This window comes from Orycteropus afer, unplaced genomic scaffold (assembly GCF_000298275.1).
Source record: "Orycteropus afer afer isolate SDZICR_OR568_19922 unplaced genomic scaffold, OryAfe1.0 scaffold00062, whole genome shotgun sequence".
NCBI lineage: Eukaryota > Metazoa > Chordata > Mammalia > Tubulidentata > Orycteropodidae > Orycteropus > Orycteropus afer.
Window position 1 is genome coordinate 8,745,525 of NW_006921649.1, and position 17,478 is coordinate 8,763,002.

Below are 17,478 nucleotides of genomic sequence, written 5' to 3' on the forward strand. Positions count from 1 at the left end.
GATTCATAGTTCGTACATTCCATGTTCCGATGATTAATGGATGTCTGCAGCTGTTTCTCTTCAATTTGAGTGGTGCCACATCAGCAAATGGAGGTCTTGAAAGCTTTACCTTATGCATATGAGTAAGGCTGGGTTTACTCAGATGATGCAGCTCTTTCCCTGTCCTATTTTGAGAGCCTTCTAACCTAACCAGATTATTCATAAAGTTGCACGGTAATGTATCAGACAATGTTTCTTTGCTATTCATAAGGTTTTCCCTGGCCAATTTTGAGAAGTGGATGGCCTCTTCCTTCTTCCTAGTCTGTCTCAGTCTATAAGCTGGGCTGTTACCTGTGCACCAGGTGCATCCCACTGGGTTTGAAACACCAGTGGCTCAGCCTCAAAACTCACATCAACATGTCACCACAGTAGGACAAACCGACAGACATGTTTGTCTCCCTGTTGGAAATCTCTTGTATCTGAGAGAATTGAATAGAATTGAGAGTCCAGAAATAAATCCTCACATGTATAGTCACCTGATTTTTGACAAGGGTGCTAAGTCCATTCGATGAGAAAAGGAGAATCTCTTCAATAAATGGTGTTGGGAAAGCTAAATTTTCACATGCAGAGAAATGAAAAGGATCTGTACATTATACTACACACAAAAACAAATTAAAATGGATTAAAGTCTGAAATGTGCAATCTAAACCATCTAATTCTTAGAAAAAAAATGCAGGGGCAATGCTTTCAGGCCTAGCTTTAGACAATGGATTATCTAATAACAAAAGCCCAAATAGCAAAAGACAAAATAAATAAATGGGACCTCACAAAAATTAAAAATTTTTGTTCATCAAAGAATTTACCAAAAATAGTGCAAGACAGGCTACCGACTAGAAGAATACCTTTGGAAACCATTTATCTGACAAGAACCTAATAACTGAAATATATATAAAACTTGGACAATAGCAACAAAAAGACAAATAACCCAATCATAAAATGGCCCAAGGATTTAAATAGACATTTACCAAAGAATACATTCAAATGGGCACCAAACACATGAAAAGATGCTCAATGTCATTAGCCACCAGAGAGATGGAAGTCACTATCACAATAAGATACCATTTCACTCCCAATAGATAAACAAACAAAAGAAAACAACAAATGTTGGCAAGGATGTGGGGAAATTGGAACCCTTGTCCATTGCTGGTGGGAATGCAAAATGTTATAGCTGCTGTGGAAAACAATGTGGAAGTTTCTCATAAACCTGAAAATATAACTACCATTAAAAAAAGTAATAAAGAAAATACCATCACTGTTGAGTTGTTTGTGACTCACAGCATATGATCTAGCAATTGCACTCCTAGGTATATATGCACAACATTTGAAAGCAGAGATTCAAATTGTACACTAGTGTTCATTGCAGCATTATTCACAATAGCCAAAAGGTTGAAACAACCTAAATGCCCATTAATAGATGAGTAGATTAAAAAAAAAAAAAAAAAAAAAAGGTGGTACATATATACAATGTAATACTATACTCCGCAGCCGGCAGGAGAAACAAAGTCTTGATATGCTACAATATGGATGGTGCTTGAAGTCATTATGCTGAATGAAATAAAAGTCAAGCATGAAAGAGAAGTGCTGTATGACCTCACTTATGTAAAAAGATAAGAAAAAGCAAATGTATAGCATTTGACTGCTAACCAGAAGGCGAGTGGTTCAAACCCACCAGCACTCCTTGGAAGGAAGGTTGGACAATTTACTTCTGTATCGATACCGCCTCAGAAACCCAAGGAGGTGTCACTATGAGTCAGGGCCAACTAGACGGCACATAACAACAACAACACCATAGAGACTAAAGTTTATTAGTGGTTACCAGGTACGATGGAAGTGATGGTCAATGGTGATGGAAAAATCATATTGATTATTTGTAAGGTTGCACAGCAGATTATTGTGATTGCAATCAATAAATTGTATACCTGTTAACATACACACACAAATTTGTTGTCTTATAATTCTGGAGGTCAGAGTCCTCAAGAATTGTAATTCAGGGTGTCAGTAGAGTTGCATTCATTCTGGAGGCTTTGGCAGGGGGGAATCCATTCCTTGCCTTTTCCAACTTCTAGTGGCTATATGCAATTCTTGGCTCATGGCTCTGATTTTTTATCTCCTCTGACTCTCTGCCTCCCTCTTTCCCTATAAGGACCTTTTGATTACATTGGGCCCACCAAGAAAATCCAGGATACTCTCCCTATCTCAAGATCCTTGTTATGGATTAAATTGTGACCCCTCAAACTTTGTGTTGGAATCCTCATCCCTCTACCTATGGATGTTACTCCATTTGGTATGGTTTCTTTGTCACGTTAATAAGACCATACCATTATAGGGTGCGTAGTAAACCTAAACTCTTCTGCAATGTAAAAAAAAGCAGGAAAGACAGAAGGAAGCATACGTAGGGGAATATAGAAACTACATGAAGATTACTAAGGAACCAAGGAATGACAAGGCTACAGAAAATGAAGAAGACAAGGATTTTCTCCCCAGCCCTTAGAGAGCATTTTCTCCTTGAGCTCGCCCTCTGAATTTGAACTTCTAGCCTCCTGAACTGTGAGAAAATAAATTTCTGTTCTTTAACACCACCCACTTTTGGTATTTCTATTATAACAACACTAAGACAATCCTTAACTTAATCTCATCTACAAAGTACCTCTTCCCATCTTGTTGTTATGTGACATCGAGCCAGACCTGACTCGTAGTGACCCCTCCTTGGGTTTCCAAGGTGGTATCACTACGGAAGTAGATTGCCCAACATTCCTTCCGAGGAGTGGCTGGTGGGTTTGAACTGCCAGCCTTCTAGTTAGCAGTCAAATGCCTTAGGAACTACTCTACCAGAACTTCTCTTCCCATATAAGGTACATATTCAGAGAGTTTGGGCATTAGGATGTGGTTATTTTGGGGGGCCACTATTGTACATGCCACCTGGGTCTTAGCATTTTACCAAGAGAATGTAAAGAATGAATGCCTAATATTCACTCTCAAAGAGATCAGTGAGGCAGTTCAGTCACCTTAGAAGGGAGGTGTTTTAGCCTGGAGGGAATTTATGATTCTCCATGAGTCAAACTTTGCCTTTCCCACTACAGCCAGTGCAGAGGCTCTGGGCAGTAGTGATGGATGGTCATGATGAACATGGATCTCAATGTCCTGTGAAATTGCAACAGGCCCTTTGAGTCATCAAATGGGGGTTTGATTAGGTTCCATCTCATTGAAAGTATTCTGTGTTCCAGGTTAATTTTTATATATATATATATAATATTTGGAAAATGATAATCCCATGTACCACATTTAACCTTCCTTTCTTAATAAGAATACTTGATCAATTAAGATTTTCCATTTCTCTGCCCCTGGCACACACATGGTAACAATTATCTTACTTTTAGGTGATCTAAATTGCTGTCCCAGGACCTCCACTTCTTCCCCTAGTCAATATTGTTGTTGTTTTGTTGTGTGCCGTTGAGTTGATTCTGACTCATAGTGACCCTATATGGCAGAGTAGAACTCCCCCTTATTGGAGCAGATCACCAGGTCTTTTCTCCCTTGAGACTGCTGGTGGGTTCAAATGGCTGACCTTTTGACTAGCAGCTAATCCCTCACCCATTATGCCACCAAGGAGCCTTCCAATCAATATAACACACTGCCGTTGAGTCAGATCCGACTCATAGTGACCCCTCTTTGGATTTCTGAGGAGTATCACTACAGAAGTAGATTGCCCAACCTTCCTTCCAAGGAATGGGTGGTGGGTTTGAACTGCCAGCCTTCTACAGCCATCCCTTTATTTGAGAAGAATATACAAAACACCAATTATGCCTTAAATACTGGTCTGTGACCTTAGGAGTTCCAGCCATTTGCTGGAGGAAAGAAGCTCATCAACACTGTATCACAATGTGAGTGGATAAATGGAAGAGCAGAGGAATAAGCCATGGGGTCCTTCTTGGGAAAGAGTGTATGGTTGTCCAGAGGAACTGATTTTTAAGGTGGAAAACTAGACAAAGCCAGGAGGAAAAGGCTTTCCAGGAAGTGAGAGATCTTATACAAAGGCATAGTGGCATGATAGACACCTCATATTTGAAGTGTACTTTGTAGTTCTCTGTGGCTGGAGAGGAACAGAAAACACAATAGGTAAGAAGTCTTAGCATCATGTTCAAAGGGCCTTGAACAATTAATCAAAGGAAGTAACAGGGACCAGGAAAAGATTGTGTAGCAGGAGAGTAACATGGTCAGAATCCATTTTGCAGGCAATTTAACAATCTGTGTGGAGGATCTCTTAGGATTTGTCAGGCAGGACCTATGACAAAAAGACCAGTTACAATTCAGATGACAACTGGTAAGGGCTTTTTTTTTTTTTTTTTTTTTATTAGGATTTGGGTGAAGATTTACAGAGTAAATTCACTTTTCATACAGCAGTTCACATATAGTTTGTCTCTGGTAAGGGCTTTTTTCTGAACTAGAGGCAGAGGGGATGGAGTGAAGGGGCTGGATTTAGGAGGTAGACATGGTATCCAATTTGATGTGTGTTGTGAAGGAGAGCAGTGAAGGCAGTGGAGACTACAGCTTCTTTATGGAGTGACCTCATAGTTAATATTATGTTAAACAAATTAAGAAATGGCAACAGAGAATAAATGTAGGGAAAAATGAGGAGTGTGCTTTAAGATAATGATAAATTTGTGGTACCTTTGGGATATCAAGGTGGAAACATCTGGTAGTTAATTGAAAATGGGAGTCCCTGGGTGGTTCAGTGCGTTAATGTGCAGGTGCTAACTAAATGTTTGGAGGTTTGAGTCCACCTAGAATGGCCTGATGATCTATTTCTGAAAAAAATGAACTGTTGCAAACCCTGTGGAGCACAGTTCTACTCTGACACACATAGGGTTTCCATGGGTCAGAGTTGACTTGATGGCAACTGGTAGTTGAAAACATATTTGTGGAGCTCAGGTAAGGGGTAGGGAGATAGAGGTGCCAAAGAAATAAACTTAAATTCACGAGTGCACTTGAAACCATAGGAAGGGCTATGAATGAGAAGAGGAGGTAGCCTGTTCAGGAAGCACTCAAAGAGCAGCCCTTCTCTTTGTATGTGTCAATTTGGCTAGGCCTAGTTTTGAGTGTCTGGGCAGCTGCTGTTGTTGTTGTTATGTGCCGTCAAGTCGGACCCGACTCATAGCAACCCCTCCTTGGGTTTCCGAGGCAGTATCACTACAGAAGTAGATTGTCCCATCTTCCTCCCAATGAGTGGCTGGTGGGTTTGAACCACCAGCCTTCTGGTTAGCAGTCAAGTGCCTTAGGCACTATGCTACCAGAGCTCTCATCTGGGCAGCTGGATGTAGTTATTCCCCATGATTAGACTGATAATCAATTCCATGGTGGAATCTACTGTAAGCAGCTGAGTAGCTGCCTTAGGGATGTGGTCTGCTTCTAGTATATAAAAAGACACTTTGAGAAAGATCTTTGAGCTTTTGGCACATCTGGATCCTACATTTGGCTGAGTCTTCATCTCAATGGCCTGCCATGTTGTCTGCCCATCTTGGGACTGTTAATGGACTGGAATTAGTGGCCTGTCATGTTGCTTGATAATTTGGGGACTTTGCCATTTTAGTTGTTGACCTAGGGTTTGTCAGCCTCAGCAGCCAGCAACTGTCTGAGTTAAGAGAAGCCTCCAGCTTCAGTGTGCTGGAAGCAGGAGGCAGAGCTGAAGCCGAAGGTCAAGGGGCCTTTCACCCAGCCTCTGTAGCTGGCACTATGAACTTGGTCTTCTAGCCTCCAAAACTATAAGACAATAAATACCAGCTTGTTAAAACCATACGTTTGTGGTATCTGTTATAGCAGCACTAGAGAACCAACACACCCTCCTTTCTAGCATCCTTCAAGTCTTACATGGTCAGCCTCACCCTTCACCTACTGAAAATGCAAAGTATGCAGTTTGTTCTTTATTTCCATTTCTTAAGCAACACGCTTGGCTGGTCGATGAAAAAATTTTCTGGGAAAGACTCCCTATTCTTTTGCCTTGAAACATTTAAGGCAATTTACAACTTAAACCAAACATGTTTTTCTTGGGAGCTACATCCAGAAAATAAATGCATGATCGTTGTAATCAAGTCCTCCAAATTGGCTCTGCCAGTTATTTTGAGAATGAACCTGAGGATAAAGTGCAGAGAGATATGGCTAGAGGAGCAGAGATGGGGCAAGAGCAGGAGGAATATGTGTGGCTTGGAGAGATGTATGCCCTTGAAAAGCAGGTTAAGGGAACCAATTCCTATGGCACTGTTTCTAAGACTTCTGTCATTCCTTCACCATCTCTGTGGTGCTTGTTATATTCCCACACTATCTGTACAATTATTTTCTTAATTTATTTCCCTAAATCAATTCAGTTTTTAAGCTTAAAAACATTTATCTAAAATAGACAATATCACTTTGTAAATGGAGATCTGCATCACTTATAATAAATATTTACAGGGATTCATTTTTTAAAGCTTCAATAAAAAATTAAAAGTTGTAGCTAGGTACTATTGCTTGCACAGAGCTATGAGCTTGAAACCTCTTCTTTTTTTGGCAAAGAAGTGTGATAAGCAAGCATTAGAGAGGTTTTGAAGACATCCTAGCACCAAATTCAGATTTTGCCTTATAGATAATCAGAAAGATTGAAATAAATTTGAAAAAGGCGTAACTTTCTCAGTATGGAATTCACTGGTGTTTAATTTTGAGTACCACTGGTAACATTCATCCAATCGTTTGAGTACCTTGCCCTAGGACTGGTGCTAAAGAGAGGTGAGGAGAGTGAGTGGGATTAAATAGCCTGAGGCAAAACATCTCTTTAAGGTGTTAAAAAGAAAAGATGTCACACTGAAGACTGAAGTGCGCCTAACCCAAGGTACGATATTTTCAGTAGCCTCATGTGAATGTGAAAGCTGGACAATGAATTAGGAAGGACCAAAGAAGAATCGATGCAGTTGAATTATGGTCTTGGCAAACAATATTAGATATATCATTGTCTGCCAGAAGAATAAACAAATCTGTCTTAGAAGAAGTATAGCAAGAATGACCATTGGAAGCAAGGAGGGTGAAACTTCATCTTACTTACTTGGGATATGTTATCAGAAGAGACCAGTCCCTGGAGAAGGACATCATACTTGGTAAAGCAGAGGGTCAGTGAAAAAGAAGAAGACCCTCAATGAGACTGACATAGTGGCTGCCGCAATGGGCTTACACTTAACAGTGATTATGAGGATAGTGCAGGACAAGTAGTGTTTCTTTCTGTTGTACATAGGGTGGCTGTGAGTCAGAACTGACAACATAGCACTCAACACTAATGATCCAGAGACATAGAGCCTAAAGCAGTCAAAATTCAAAGGCGTCCATTCTTCCTGGTGTGTAGAATCCCTGGAACCCCCAGAGAACCAAGTATGGAGTCTGTAGGCATTGGTGTCGATGCTGTGCTTTTTGATGAGATACGATCTACCGAAGACATCCACGGTAAGAAGAAAGTCAAGGAGGCTTGGAGGGCAGATATTCCTCTCTGAGCAGAGAGAATGAGTTGTTTGGAACTAGATGAGTTTATAGGTCTTGATGAGAGCAGGCAGCATAGCTATAGCCTTCAGCTGATGGGGCCTTTGGGAAATACCACTTAGGAAACCTTATGTGTTGCTAACTTAGCAGCAGCATCTCTAGAGAAGAAGTCCCAGTAGGCAATCCATAATGTGCCCATGTGGTTTATGTAAAGTGACATTCACTGGGTCCATCCATCATCCAGAGAGAGATTGCCACTTAACAAGGCCTGGGGATGAGTATTTCACATCACTTATTCATTAGTTTGTAAGATCTGACTTTCCAGGACACAAAACAGGGTTTGAAGTCATTTGAGATGTTATAAAAAAAGAAATGACAACTCTTATCTTCCCACTCTTACTATGACAGGGATGTTCTGATCTCTTTGCGTTCATCAAATTAATTGCCCATCCCTTTGCAATGGCTTAGATACTGGGATTAGATATATCTGGGAGAGTAGTCTGGCTTTGAATGGTAATGAGGATTGTATGCATACAATCACAGTGCCTTTTGGAAAACTGGAAAGGAGTGTGTTTAAAGGTTTGTTCACCCATCCAGGGCTATAACTTAGAGTGTTTGTGAAGGGTGTTTGAAGCAGGTGTTAGAAAGATGCAAAAATTCTTAGACTTGTTGGAAGGTCATAATTTAGCCAAATACTGCCAGTTTTAATTTTTACTTCAGCTTTGAATATCAGAATGTCAAAACTTAAAGGGACTACAAATGAAAAAAATACCAAACAAATTGCCACCAAGTCAATTCTGAATCATGGTGACCCCATGTCCTCCATGGAGTTTCCAATGGCTGTGATCTTTGTGAAGTAGATTGCCAGGTCTTTCTTCTGAGGCACCCCTGGGTGAACTTGACATGCGCCAACATTTCATTTAGTAGTCCAGCCGTTAACCAAGTCTGTGGCATCTACAGTCAAAAAGAGCACAGGGACCATCTAACTAAAAGCCTTAATTTCCCACATGAGGAAACGCAGAGGGCAGTAATGACTTAACCAAGGCCAAGCTGTGAACTTTATAGTAGATTAAGAAATGACCACTTATAGTTTCTACTTATACAAGCCAAATAGATAGTTATTTTAAGATAGGAAAAAATACATCAACTGACTTCTGAAGAAAGGAAAGACTGTCCAAAAAATTAAATCCAGGTTCTTGATAAAGTTTTGCTTGTTTGTGATGAATAGTTTTTTGTCTTCCCTGACTGTCCAGACATTTAATAATTTTTGTCCTCCTTATGGTTAGAAAGAGGAGTTCTGGTGGCATAATACCTAAGGCACTTGACTACTAACCAGAAGGCTGGTGCTTCAAACCCACCAGCCACTCCTCAGAAGGAAGGTTGGGCAATCTACTTCTGTAGTGATACCTACCACCTGGGAAACCCAAGGAGGGGTCGCTATGAGTCGGGTCTGACTCGACAGCACATAACAACAACAACAACAGTGGTTAGAAAAAGAACCCTAGACTCAAGGGCAGTGAGTTTGGATTTTTTTTTTTTTTTTGAGTGGTGCAATGGTTAAGGCTCAGCTGCTAACAGAAAGGTTGGTGGTTCAAACCCACCCATTGACTCCATGGGAGAAAGACCTTATGATCTGCTTCCATAAAGATTACAGCCTAGAAAATCCAATGGGACACTTGTATTCTGTCAAACGGGAGCACTATGAGTCAGAAATCAACTAGACAGCATCTAACAACAACAAAGTGATTAGAAAATTTGATTAAAACAGAATATCTATGTGAAAAAGGAAGACCAAAAAAGTTAGCAATTGATGACACTGCTTACTTATGCCACAAAACTTCTTCAGTGCCCCCCCTTTTTTGAGGGGATATCAGATGTTTTCTATGAGCAGTCTTGAAGCTTCTATTTTATTGTGAGAGCATGTAGTCTTGTGGCAACTGGGTTTAAGGAGTTGACAGGTTCAAGTGAGTAAATGCCTAAAGCCTTACATGACTGTAAACATCTCCTGTCCTCCAGGTCCATGACCTCTTGTTAGAATGAAATCTCTGGAATTGGTCAAAGAGAATGGGTAGTTTTATAAAGAAGACACAGACAACCCAATTGGACTCTGGTTTACTCAGGTCCTGAGTTATTCTCATCTGAGAGAGAAAAGAAATGGTAAAAGGGAAACTGTACACTTCTGTCAAACAAAATTAGATACCATCAACTGAAATAATGGCTTTTGATTTCTACCAAGGCACTGAAAATAGGCTTCCTGCTAAGAGAACATTGATCTTTCTAGTAATAATAGTATTAAGCCCATGGATTTATACAGGAGTTTGCAGTTACAAAAGGTATTCGTATAGATTATCTTATTTGTTCCCTGTGGTAGGTCTTATAGGGATAAGTGTCCCAATTTTACAGATAAGGAAACTGAGCCCCACACAAGTTACAGAAGTTGTTTGAGCTCAGATCATCAGCAGATATCACAGTTCAGGATTAAAACACTGGACTTTTGACTCCATACAGTGGTCTTACTACTAAATAGGTTGCCCCTTTATCACCTATCACTATCCACTTTATTATAGATAGCAATCTTCTCCCATGCTGGAAGGAAGTGTTGTGTTTAGTAATGAATACAAAATGCTTTCCACATTTCTTGACACCTAGTAAGTGCATGGCATGTGATAGCTACTGTTGAGGAAGAGGAAGTGTGGTGGAATAACTAAGATCACAGAGTTTGGGGTCAGATAGTTCCAGATTTCTGTCTTGACTCTGTACCCTTCTACTCTCAGAAAATGCTCCATGTGACCAGGCCAAATGGCTTAACTTCCCAGAGGTTCATGAGCTCTACTTCACAATGTATAATTGAGGGAAGAGATGCAAAAGTATATGCAGAGTTTAGCACATTGCCTGCTTCTTGTATTCAATAATGTAGTGATGGATGAGTCTGTCAAAGGATTTGCTCATTTGTTGTGATGAAGCTAAGCAATCCCTGCCTTGGAACCTAACATTACATTTCATAGTAAAACAACTTGATTTTGAAGTCTCAGGTATTCAAAGACATGGGATCTTTGTCTCTCCCTTAACTTTCTGAGTCTACAAGAGTTCATGTGGGTGGTCTGTGAACCCCACAATAGCTGTGCTCTCCAGAGCAGGCCTTGAACGTGGCCACATACCTGTATATGATGCACGCCGTGTTCTGGCAGGTACTGCAGTTGTTGAGATCTTGGCCAGTTCTATAAAAGTTGCGTCTGCAAGACAGAGCATTTGCTGGATAAAAGTATGGGCAAGAGCCACATGGGATGCATGCATTCTGCTGACTCGCTCATTAGTCCTTACAGCCTAGCATTGCCCCTTATCCAGTGCTTCTCTGAAGTTGCACGACCATTACAAATAAGGAAACAGGGAAGCCAGGACAATAGTGCCTCATGTGTCTAGAGGGCTGTATAAATGTTCTAAACACTTTCAAATCTGAGGCATTTTTCTGTGCTGACAACAGCCCTGTGAGATGGGTCAGTTATTCTCATCCCCCACATGATAGATGAGAAACCTGAGGGACTTTGCAAGTAAGCAGAAGGTAGATATTAAAATCCCTGACCCCTTGGTTCAGAATATTCCTCTCTATGTCATGCTGCTTCTCTCTGTAAGTCAGTGTTGATTCTGATTCATAGCAGCAAATGTCAGTTTATTACTTCTTCCCCTCCCACTCTTTTTTTTTTTTTTTTTTTAAGTGTTAGCTATTCCTAGTTCAAGACTACTTTTTGGAGGGATGAACATTCCATATTCAAACAAGTAACTGTCTTCTCCTCCTCAGACTGAGGTTGAGTCACCCAAGAAAGGTTTTTGTGATTTTTTTAATTTGCAAAATTTGTGATCTCATTTCAGCTCTTAGTTAGCTGGTCATTGATGGACTAATCCAAGTCATCAAAGGGATCAGTGCAAGAGAATGTCAACAGTAAGTTAGGTGACACATCAAATCCTTTGTTCTAAAAAACTCCCTGCCATCAAGTCTGTTCTGACTCATAGGAAGCTCCCTTGGGTTTCCAAGATTGTAAATCTTTACAGAAGTAGACCATCAGAACTCCTTCCAAATCCTTGTTACAGACCCACAAGTAACTAAAATGTAGTGCAAATGTAGTTACTGGCTAAAAGGATGTGGTATGGGAAGTCCTCTGCTTGCTAGCTTTTTCCCATTTATCAACTGGGCCCTCATCTTCATAAAGATCACATTTTGACCCTGCTGTTTAATTGCCTGGGAGCTCTGGTAGCGTAGTGGCTAAGGCACTTGACTGCTAACCAGAATGCTGGCGGTTCAAACCCACCAGCCACTCCCCGGAAGGAAGATGGGGCAATCTACTTCCGTAGTGATACTGCCCTGGAAACCCAAGGAGGGGTCGCTATGGGTCAGGTCTGACTCAACGGCACATAACAACAACAACAACAACAGCTTAATTGCCTACTTTCCTCAATGGAAACAAAATCAAAAACCAATGCAAATCCACACAAATTCACTGAGGCTTAGAATGAACTAAAATCCAATTAAAGAAAAGGGAGGCCATTGGCTATGATATGTGGGGACAACAGAACCTAAAACATTTTGACATTTTACTAATGGAAACTAATGCTCTCTCTGCTGCTGGCCTGACAAGTCACTTAACCTGGTAGTTTAAAAAAAAAAAAAAAAAATCACCTTACCCTTCTGTGAGAGCTCTAGCTTTTTCCAAGTCTTGAATTACATTCAATAGGACTTTAATTTTCTCTTGGTTCGAGTGCAGGGATTCCTCCACAGATTGCAGTCTGCCTTGGAGGTCACAGAGTTCACCCTGGGCCAGATGAATTTGATTCATTCCACTAATCTCTTTGTTGGTTGGAAGTTTTGTTTCATTCCTTGGAAGAGAAGATGGGGTAGGATCACTTCCTAAACAGTTTGGAGAATCCAGGATGACTGACTGAGTGGAATTCTTTGACATTTCCTCCTGACATGTGGGTGCAGATTTTGATCCACTATTAGCTTTTAGTGATGCCAGGTCCTGGTGATTGTTACCTGGTGAAAGACTGTCTGAAGTTCTTCCTGGAAGGGCTGTCTGGTTGTGGGTACCTGGTGAGGGAGAGCTGTGAGTCCGTGGAGGGGAGGGGATACTCATTTCCTTGGACCCAGATGACAGTGGGCCAAGTTCTTTATCACTAGGGTTGTCTTTGGGCAAAAGCAATTCGGGTTGAAATTTACCTGTGCCTGACATGTGGTTGGCACCGCTGGTGACATTTAAGCAGGAAGGGGGTCTTTCTGAATCTGATGACAGCACAGTTCTCCCATCACCTGGACACATTTCAACCACAGGGTTTATAGAGTTACTGATCTCAGCCAGCCTGTCTGAGCTGAAAGTGACCCCTCTAGCTTCCCAGGAAGGACTATGATAAATATCATCTGGGACTTGAATGGCAGCTGTTGCTTTCTCTGAGGTTCCCCAAGTCTCTGCTTCCAAGCATACATTAACAGGCCCGTTGCTTTGCACCTTAGACATCCTTGGGAGAAATGGGTGGGACATCTTGACCCTTCGAGGCCCATCATCATCAAGATGCTGAGCCAGCCTTAAATAGGCAAGGTCAGAAGACACAATGTCCTGTTCAGAGAGGTTGCCGTTGACCTGGATGGCACTTTGGGTTGCTGTTGGCATTTCCACTAGGGACTTGCTGGCTGTGAGTTTTTTTCTTTTGAAAACTGGGAAATGCTTCCTGAGACTGGGGGAGGTTTGGATCGCGATGTTCCGAAAGCCCCCTGCCTTCTGGGACCTGGGGAAGGAGAGGGAGTAGGTGGGGAGGTGATGGTGCCTAGATGCTTGAGTCTTCCCCATCACAACCGAGTCTTCAGAAGTTTGGACATCATCCTCTGCTAAGCCACTTGTATTCTTACTGGTCCCATCTTCCTTGAACCGCACCTGCTGAGATTTGCTCCTGCGGTGGTGAGGTTGTTTTACAAACTCCACCGATTCTAGACTGTTTCTCTTTAGGAGCACAGGGCGCACTTTCATATTTTGCTGGGCCATTGAGCCTCAGTTGAAAGTATTGGGACCATGAGCTTCTCCTGGGCACATTTCTTTAGGTCTTTGGGGCAGCATCTAATGATGGCATTTCAGACACAGAGAAATGCCAGTCAGGGTGGGGCAGTCCTCTCCTCTTAGTGCAGGAAGCTTTGTTGGCCATTCCTAGTCCGTGGACTCTACTTAGGAGTGATTCCTAATGCTTCCCATGCAGTTAAATATTAGTTCATTGCAGTGATAGTCGCTATTAGATAAACAATGAGTTAGGCTAATTATTAAACATCTCATCTACCAAGAGAGCTGGTGGGCTGTTTATCAAGGGAGGAAGGCAGTTCTTATCCTGGAGGAAATTTGCTGTCTTGAACAAAAAGACAACAAAAGTACCATTTAGAGGATAGTGTCAAACTCCCAGGATATGGATTCCAAAAGAAATTCTGAAACATAAGGATTCCTTTCCCAAAGCATCAGTTTCCAGTGTAGAACTGCAGGAAACTTAAAGACATTTTCTTTGCATAGACTGTAAATAGGAGAAGAAATAAATGACCTGGGGGTTTACGTCTTTGATGATATATGATGCTCCTAAGGGAACATCTCCATTTATGTCAAAGAAAAATCCCTCCTTTGGGGCCATTGTTTTCTTTCATGCTACTTCTTTTTCTTCAGCAAGGGAAACTTATCTTCCTAAATTGTTTCCCAAAATGCAGCAGGGTGTGAACAGGATAGGACTGAGGCATCAGAGGTGATTCCGAGGGCAGAGTTCCTATTGTGGTGTCTTGGCTGGAGTTTACATGGAGGCAGAGTGAGCCATGTTTGAGCCTCTGAATTTTGAGCCAAGGTTTGTGTTCACTTGGCCTTAGGGGTCGAGCCCAAGCTAACAAGCAATCTTTGCAAGCAGGTAACAAGCGTCTGAAAGGGAAGAGACAACAGTCACCACTGAGAATACGGTTCCTGTGGCCTTTGGTTTCTCTCCAAATTTCAACCTCATAACTCATGAGCACTTTTGAGTAAAAGGTCTAGGAATAAGCCAACCACACTGCCCTTCATTCTGATCCCTTAGTGAGTCAGGTATCCTCTGGCTACAGAGACTGAAACAAAATGCCTTTCTGGCTGGACGTTTTCCTCCCTCCACTCCCAAGCATTACTCAGCCAACTCCTATTCATTCAAGAAGCCCCAGCTTAAATGCCCTTTCCTCAGGGAGCCTTTCCAGTGACTCTACCCTCATATACACCCCAGTCCTTAGGTCACATCAAGACCTCTGGTATACATTTTGTTACTTCCTTCAAAGCACAAACTGCAGCTGTAACTAAATAATCATCTGTGTACATATTTATTTAGTGTGTCTCTCCCACTACTCTGTAAGCACCAGGAAGACAGGGGTTAAAGCATGTCACTCACTGCTGTGAATCCTCAGCCCTTCTGCAGGCTCACTATGAGTGTTTGAGCATTTAGGGAATGAGTGGATGGCTGGATAAAGGGCAGATCCTTTGGAAGCAAAGAAGAACCTGGGTGTTGGGAGTCCTGATGTATCCCACCAAGGCCACTAGACCCTCTGCTATGACTCCAAGAATTACCTGAAGACAAGATTTTCCCCTAACATCTTCATTTTTTAATTGCTTTCTCAGGAGATAAATGTACATGGAATTCTTCACAGAAAGTGTACCTTGTAATAATAATGACTACCCTTTATTGAACACTTATTTTTACAGAAATATGGGCTTTACATTCATCAATCATAGTAAGTTGGACCTACTGAGTCCTCACTAATGTCCCAGCTGTTGTTGGAAGCACTTCCCGAGCCATAACTCATTCATTCCTCTCAAACTCTCCTAGGAGTTGGATACTATCACAACCTTCATTTTGCAGTTGAAGAATCAGAACTTCAGAAAGGTTAAATAACTTGCCCAGGGACACACAGCTAGTGACAGAGCTGGGATCTGAACTGAAACAATCAAACATCTCAGTCTGTGCTCTTAATTCCTACATTCTACTGCCTTTTGCAAGCTCTCATTTATTCCTTTCAGCTTTATCCCTACTGGACTGATGATGAAAGTGAGCCTCAGAGAAGGGAAAACTATTAAGTGGAAGATTCCTAAGTTGGTGTTCTTAAATTTGAGGTTATGGCTTTGTTCCCTTGAGATCTGCCTGGTGTGTGGGCCAGATGAGATTTGTGATTTGAGACTAGGGGTTCAAAGTCCCCTGCAAGTGTGGAGAGATGCAGGGGTCTGTCCTTGCCACAGAAAGGTGAACCTGTTTGCTGCCAGCCAGAGTGGTCCCTTGGCACTGGGCAGAGGCCTAAGCCTGCCTGGATTAACAAATAGATTTTAAAAGAAAATAAAGGCCAGCACTTGCCCAGGAATAAACCTAAGAAGGCAGGAAGGGATAGGGAAGAAGGACAAAGGGAAATGGTAAACACAGGGAGAAAGTGGGAAGAGTGCTGTTACATTGTGGGGACTGCAATGAATGTCACAAAACAGAATGCATATGAATTTTTGAATGGAAAACTAATTTGTTCTGTAAACCTTCACCCAAATTCACAATTATAAATAAGTAAATAACAAAAAAACATGCTGTGCTTTGCCAAGCATGATATCCTTCTTCAGGCATAGTCCCTTCTGACAACATGACCAAAGTACATGAGACGAAGTCTGGCCATTCTTGCTTCTAAGGAGCATTCCAGCTGTACTTCTTCCAAGACAGGTTTGTTCCTTATTCTGGTAGTCCATGGAATTTTCAATATTCTTTGCCAACACCACAATTCAAGTGCATCAATTCTTCTTCTGCCTTCCTTATTCATTGTCCAGCTTTACATGCCTATGAGGTATTGGAAATACCTGGCTTGAGTCAGTTGCACTTCAGTCTTCCAAGTGAAGCAAAGGCTTTGTAATATTTTAAAGAGGTCTTTGAAGGATTTTGGTCAATACTTATTCTCTCTGAGCCTCATCAAAGATGAAACTATTTTCATCTTTGAAATTGGTATGACACTCATAGCATAGTCATGGATTCTTGGGTATGATAGAAGTGAGTGGGAAAATTCTTAGCACAGTGCCTAGCATACAGTAAGAAATCAGCATATGTTTGTTATGATTGCCATTATTACTATTGCTATCATGTGCAGTCAGATTTCCTGCTTGTGAGCCCCAGAGAGTATGTATATGTACATATTTCTAGGAAGAGGGGCTGTGGCTTTCAATAAAAGTGCAAGGGGCTCTGCAAACCTAAATGGTAGAAAAACCACCATTGTCAGCTTTTCAAGAACAAGTGGATATACTCTTGGGATGGAATGAGCAGAGTTTGAGAAAACACCTCCCAGTTGCCTCACCTGTCTGAAAAGCAAAGCAGGCCTCTGAGAGTTACATCCAGTGTCAGATTACCCAATAAGAAAGGTAAGCATGGACTTACTTGTATTTACTTACTAATCTGTAATGAACAATCTTTGATGTGGTGAATACATGTGAAAATGTTCACTACAGATCAGTAAGTAAGTGCAAGTAACTCTGTGCTTAATTTGCTTATTGGCCAACCCAACATTGGATGCATCATGGTGGAGATAATCCTGCTGGTGCTGGGTTCTCTAGTCACTTTAAACAACAATCTTAAACAACTCTCTTTTTAAAGTCATTTTTATGTTTTAATGATTTTGCATAGGATTTTTAGGTATGAAAGTATCCAGTAGTCCAGACCACATTCTATGACTAAGCCCTCTTTCAATTACCTTTCTCAAATAGCCATAAAGTCTGCCTGGACAACTGTAGGGACAGGAAGCTCACTACCTGATCTCACAGTCAATAATAATTATGCTTATTAATAATAACATATTAAAGTCATAAGACACCCTCTCCTCACTTATCAACTATCTTGTTAGCTGACATTTTGCATTTATGACAATAGTAAAAAAGTCTATTATCTGACTATTTTGTGCATTAA

The 17,478-nt window shown here is 41.3% G+C and overlaps 2 protein-coding genes across 2 annotated transcripts in view; one reads left to right on the forward strand and one right to left on the reverse strand.

Annotated features, from left to right (window-relative positions):
• The window catches only part of INSYN2B (inhibitory synaptic factor family member 2B), a 30,672-nt gene extending 17,113 nt beyond the window's left edge, over nucleotides 1-13,559 (reverse strand). The window contains exons 1-2 of the mRNA XM_007939748.1: nucleotides 12,211-13,559; nucleotides 10,692-10,766 (exon numbers count right to left, since the gene is read on the reverse strand). Coding sequence (XP_007937939.1) covers nucleotides 10,692-10,766; nucleotides 12,211-13,559 — 1,424 coding nt within the window. The remainder of the gene's footprint in view (nucleotides 1-10,691; nucleotides 10,767-12,210) is intronic.
• The window catches only part of DOCK2 (dedicator of cytokinesis 2), a 669,066-nt gene that overhangs the window by 359,618 nt on the left and 291,970 nt on the right, over nucleotides 1-17,478 (forward strand). The window lies entirely within an intron of this gene.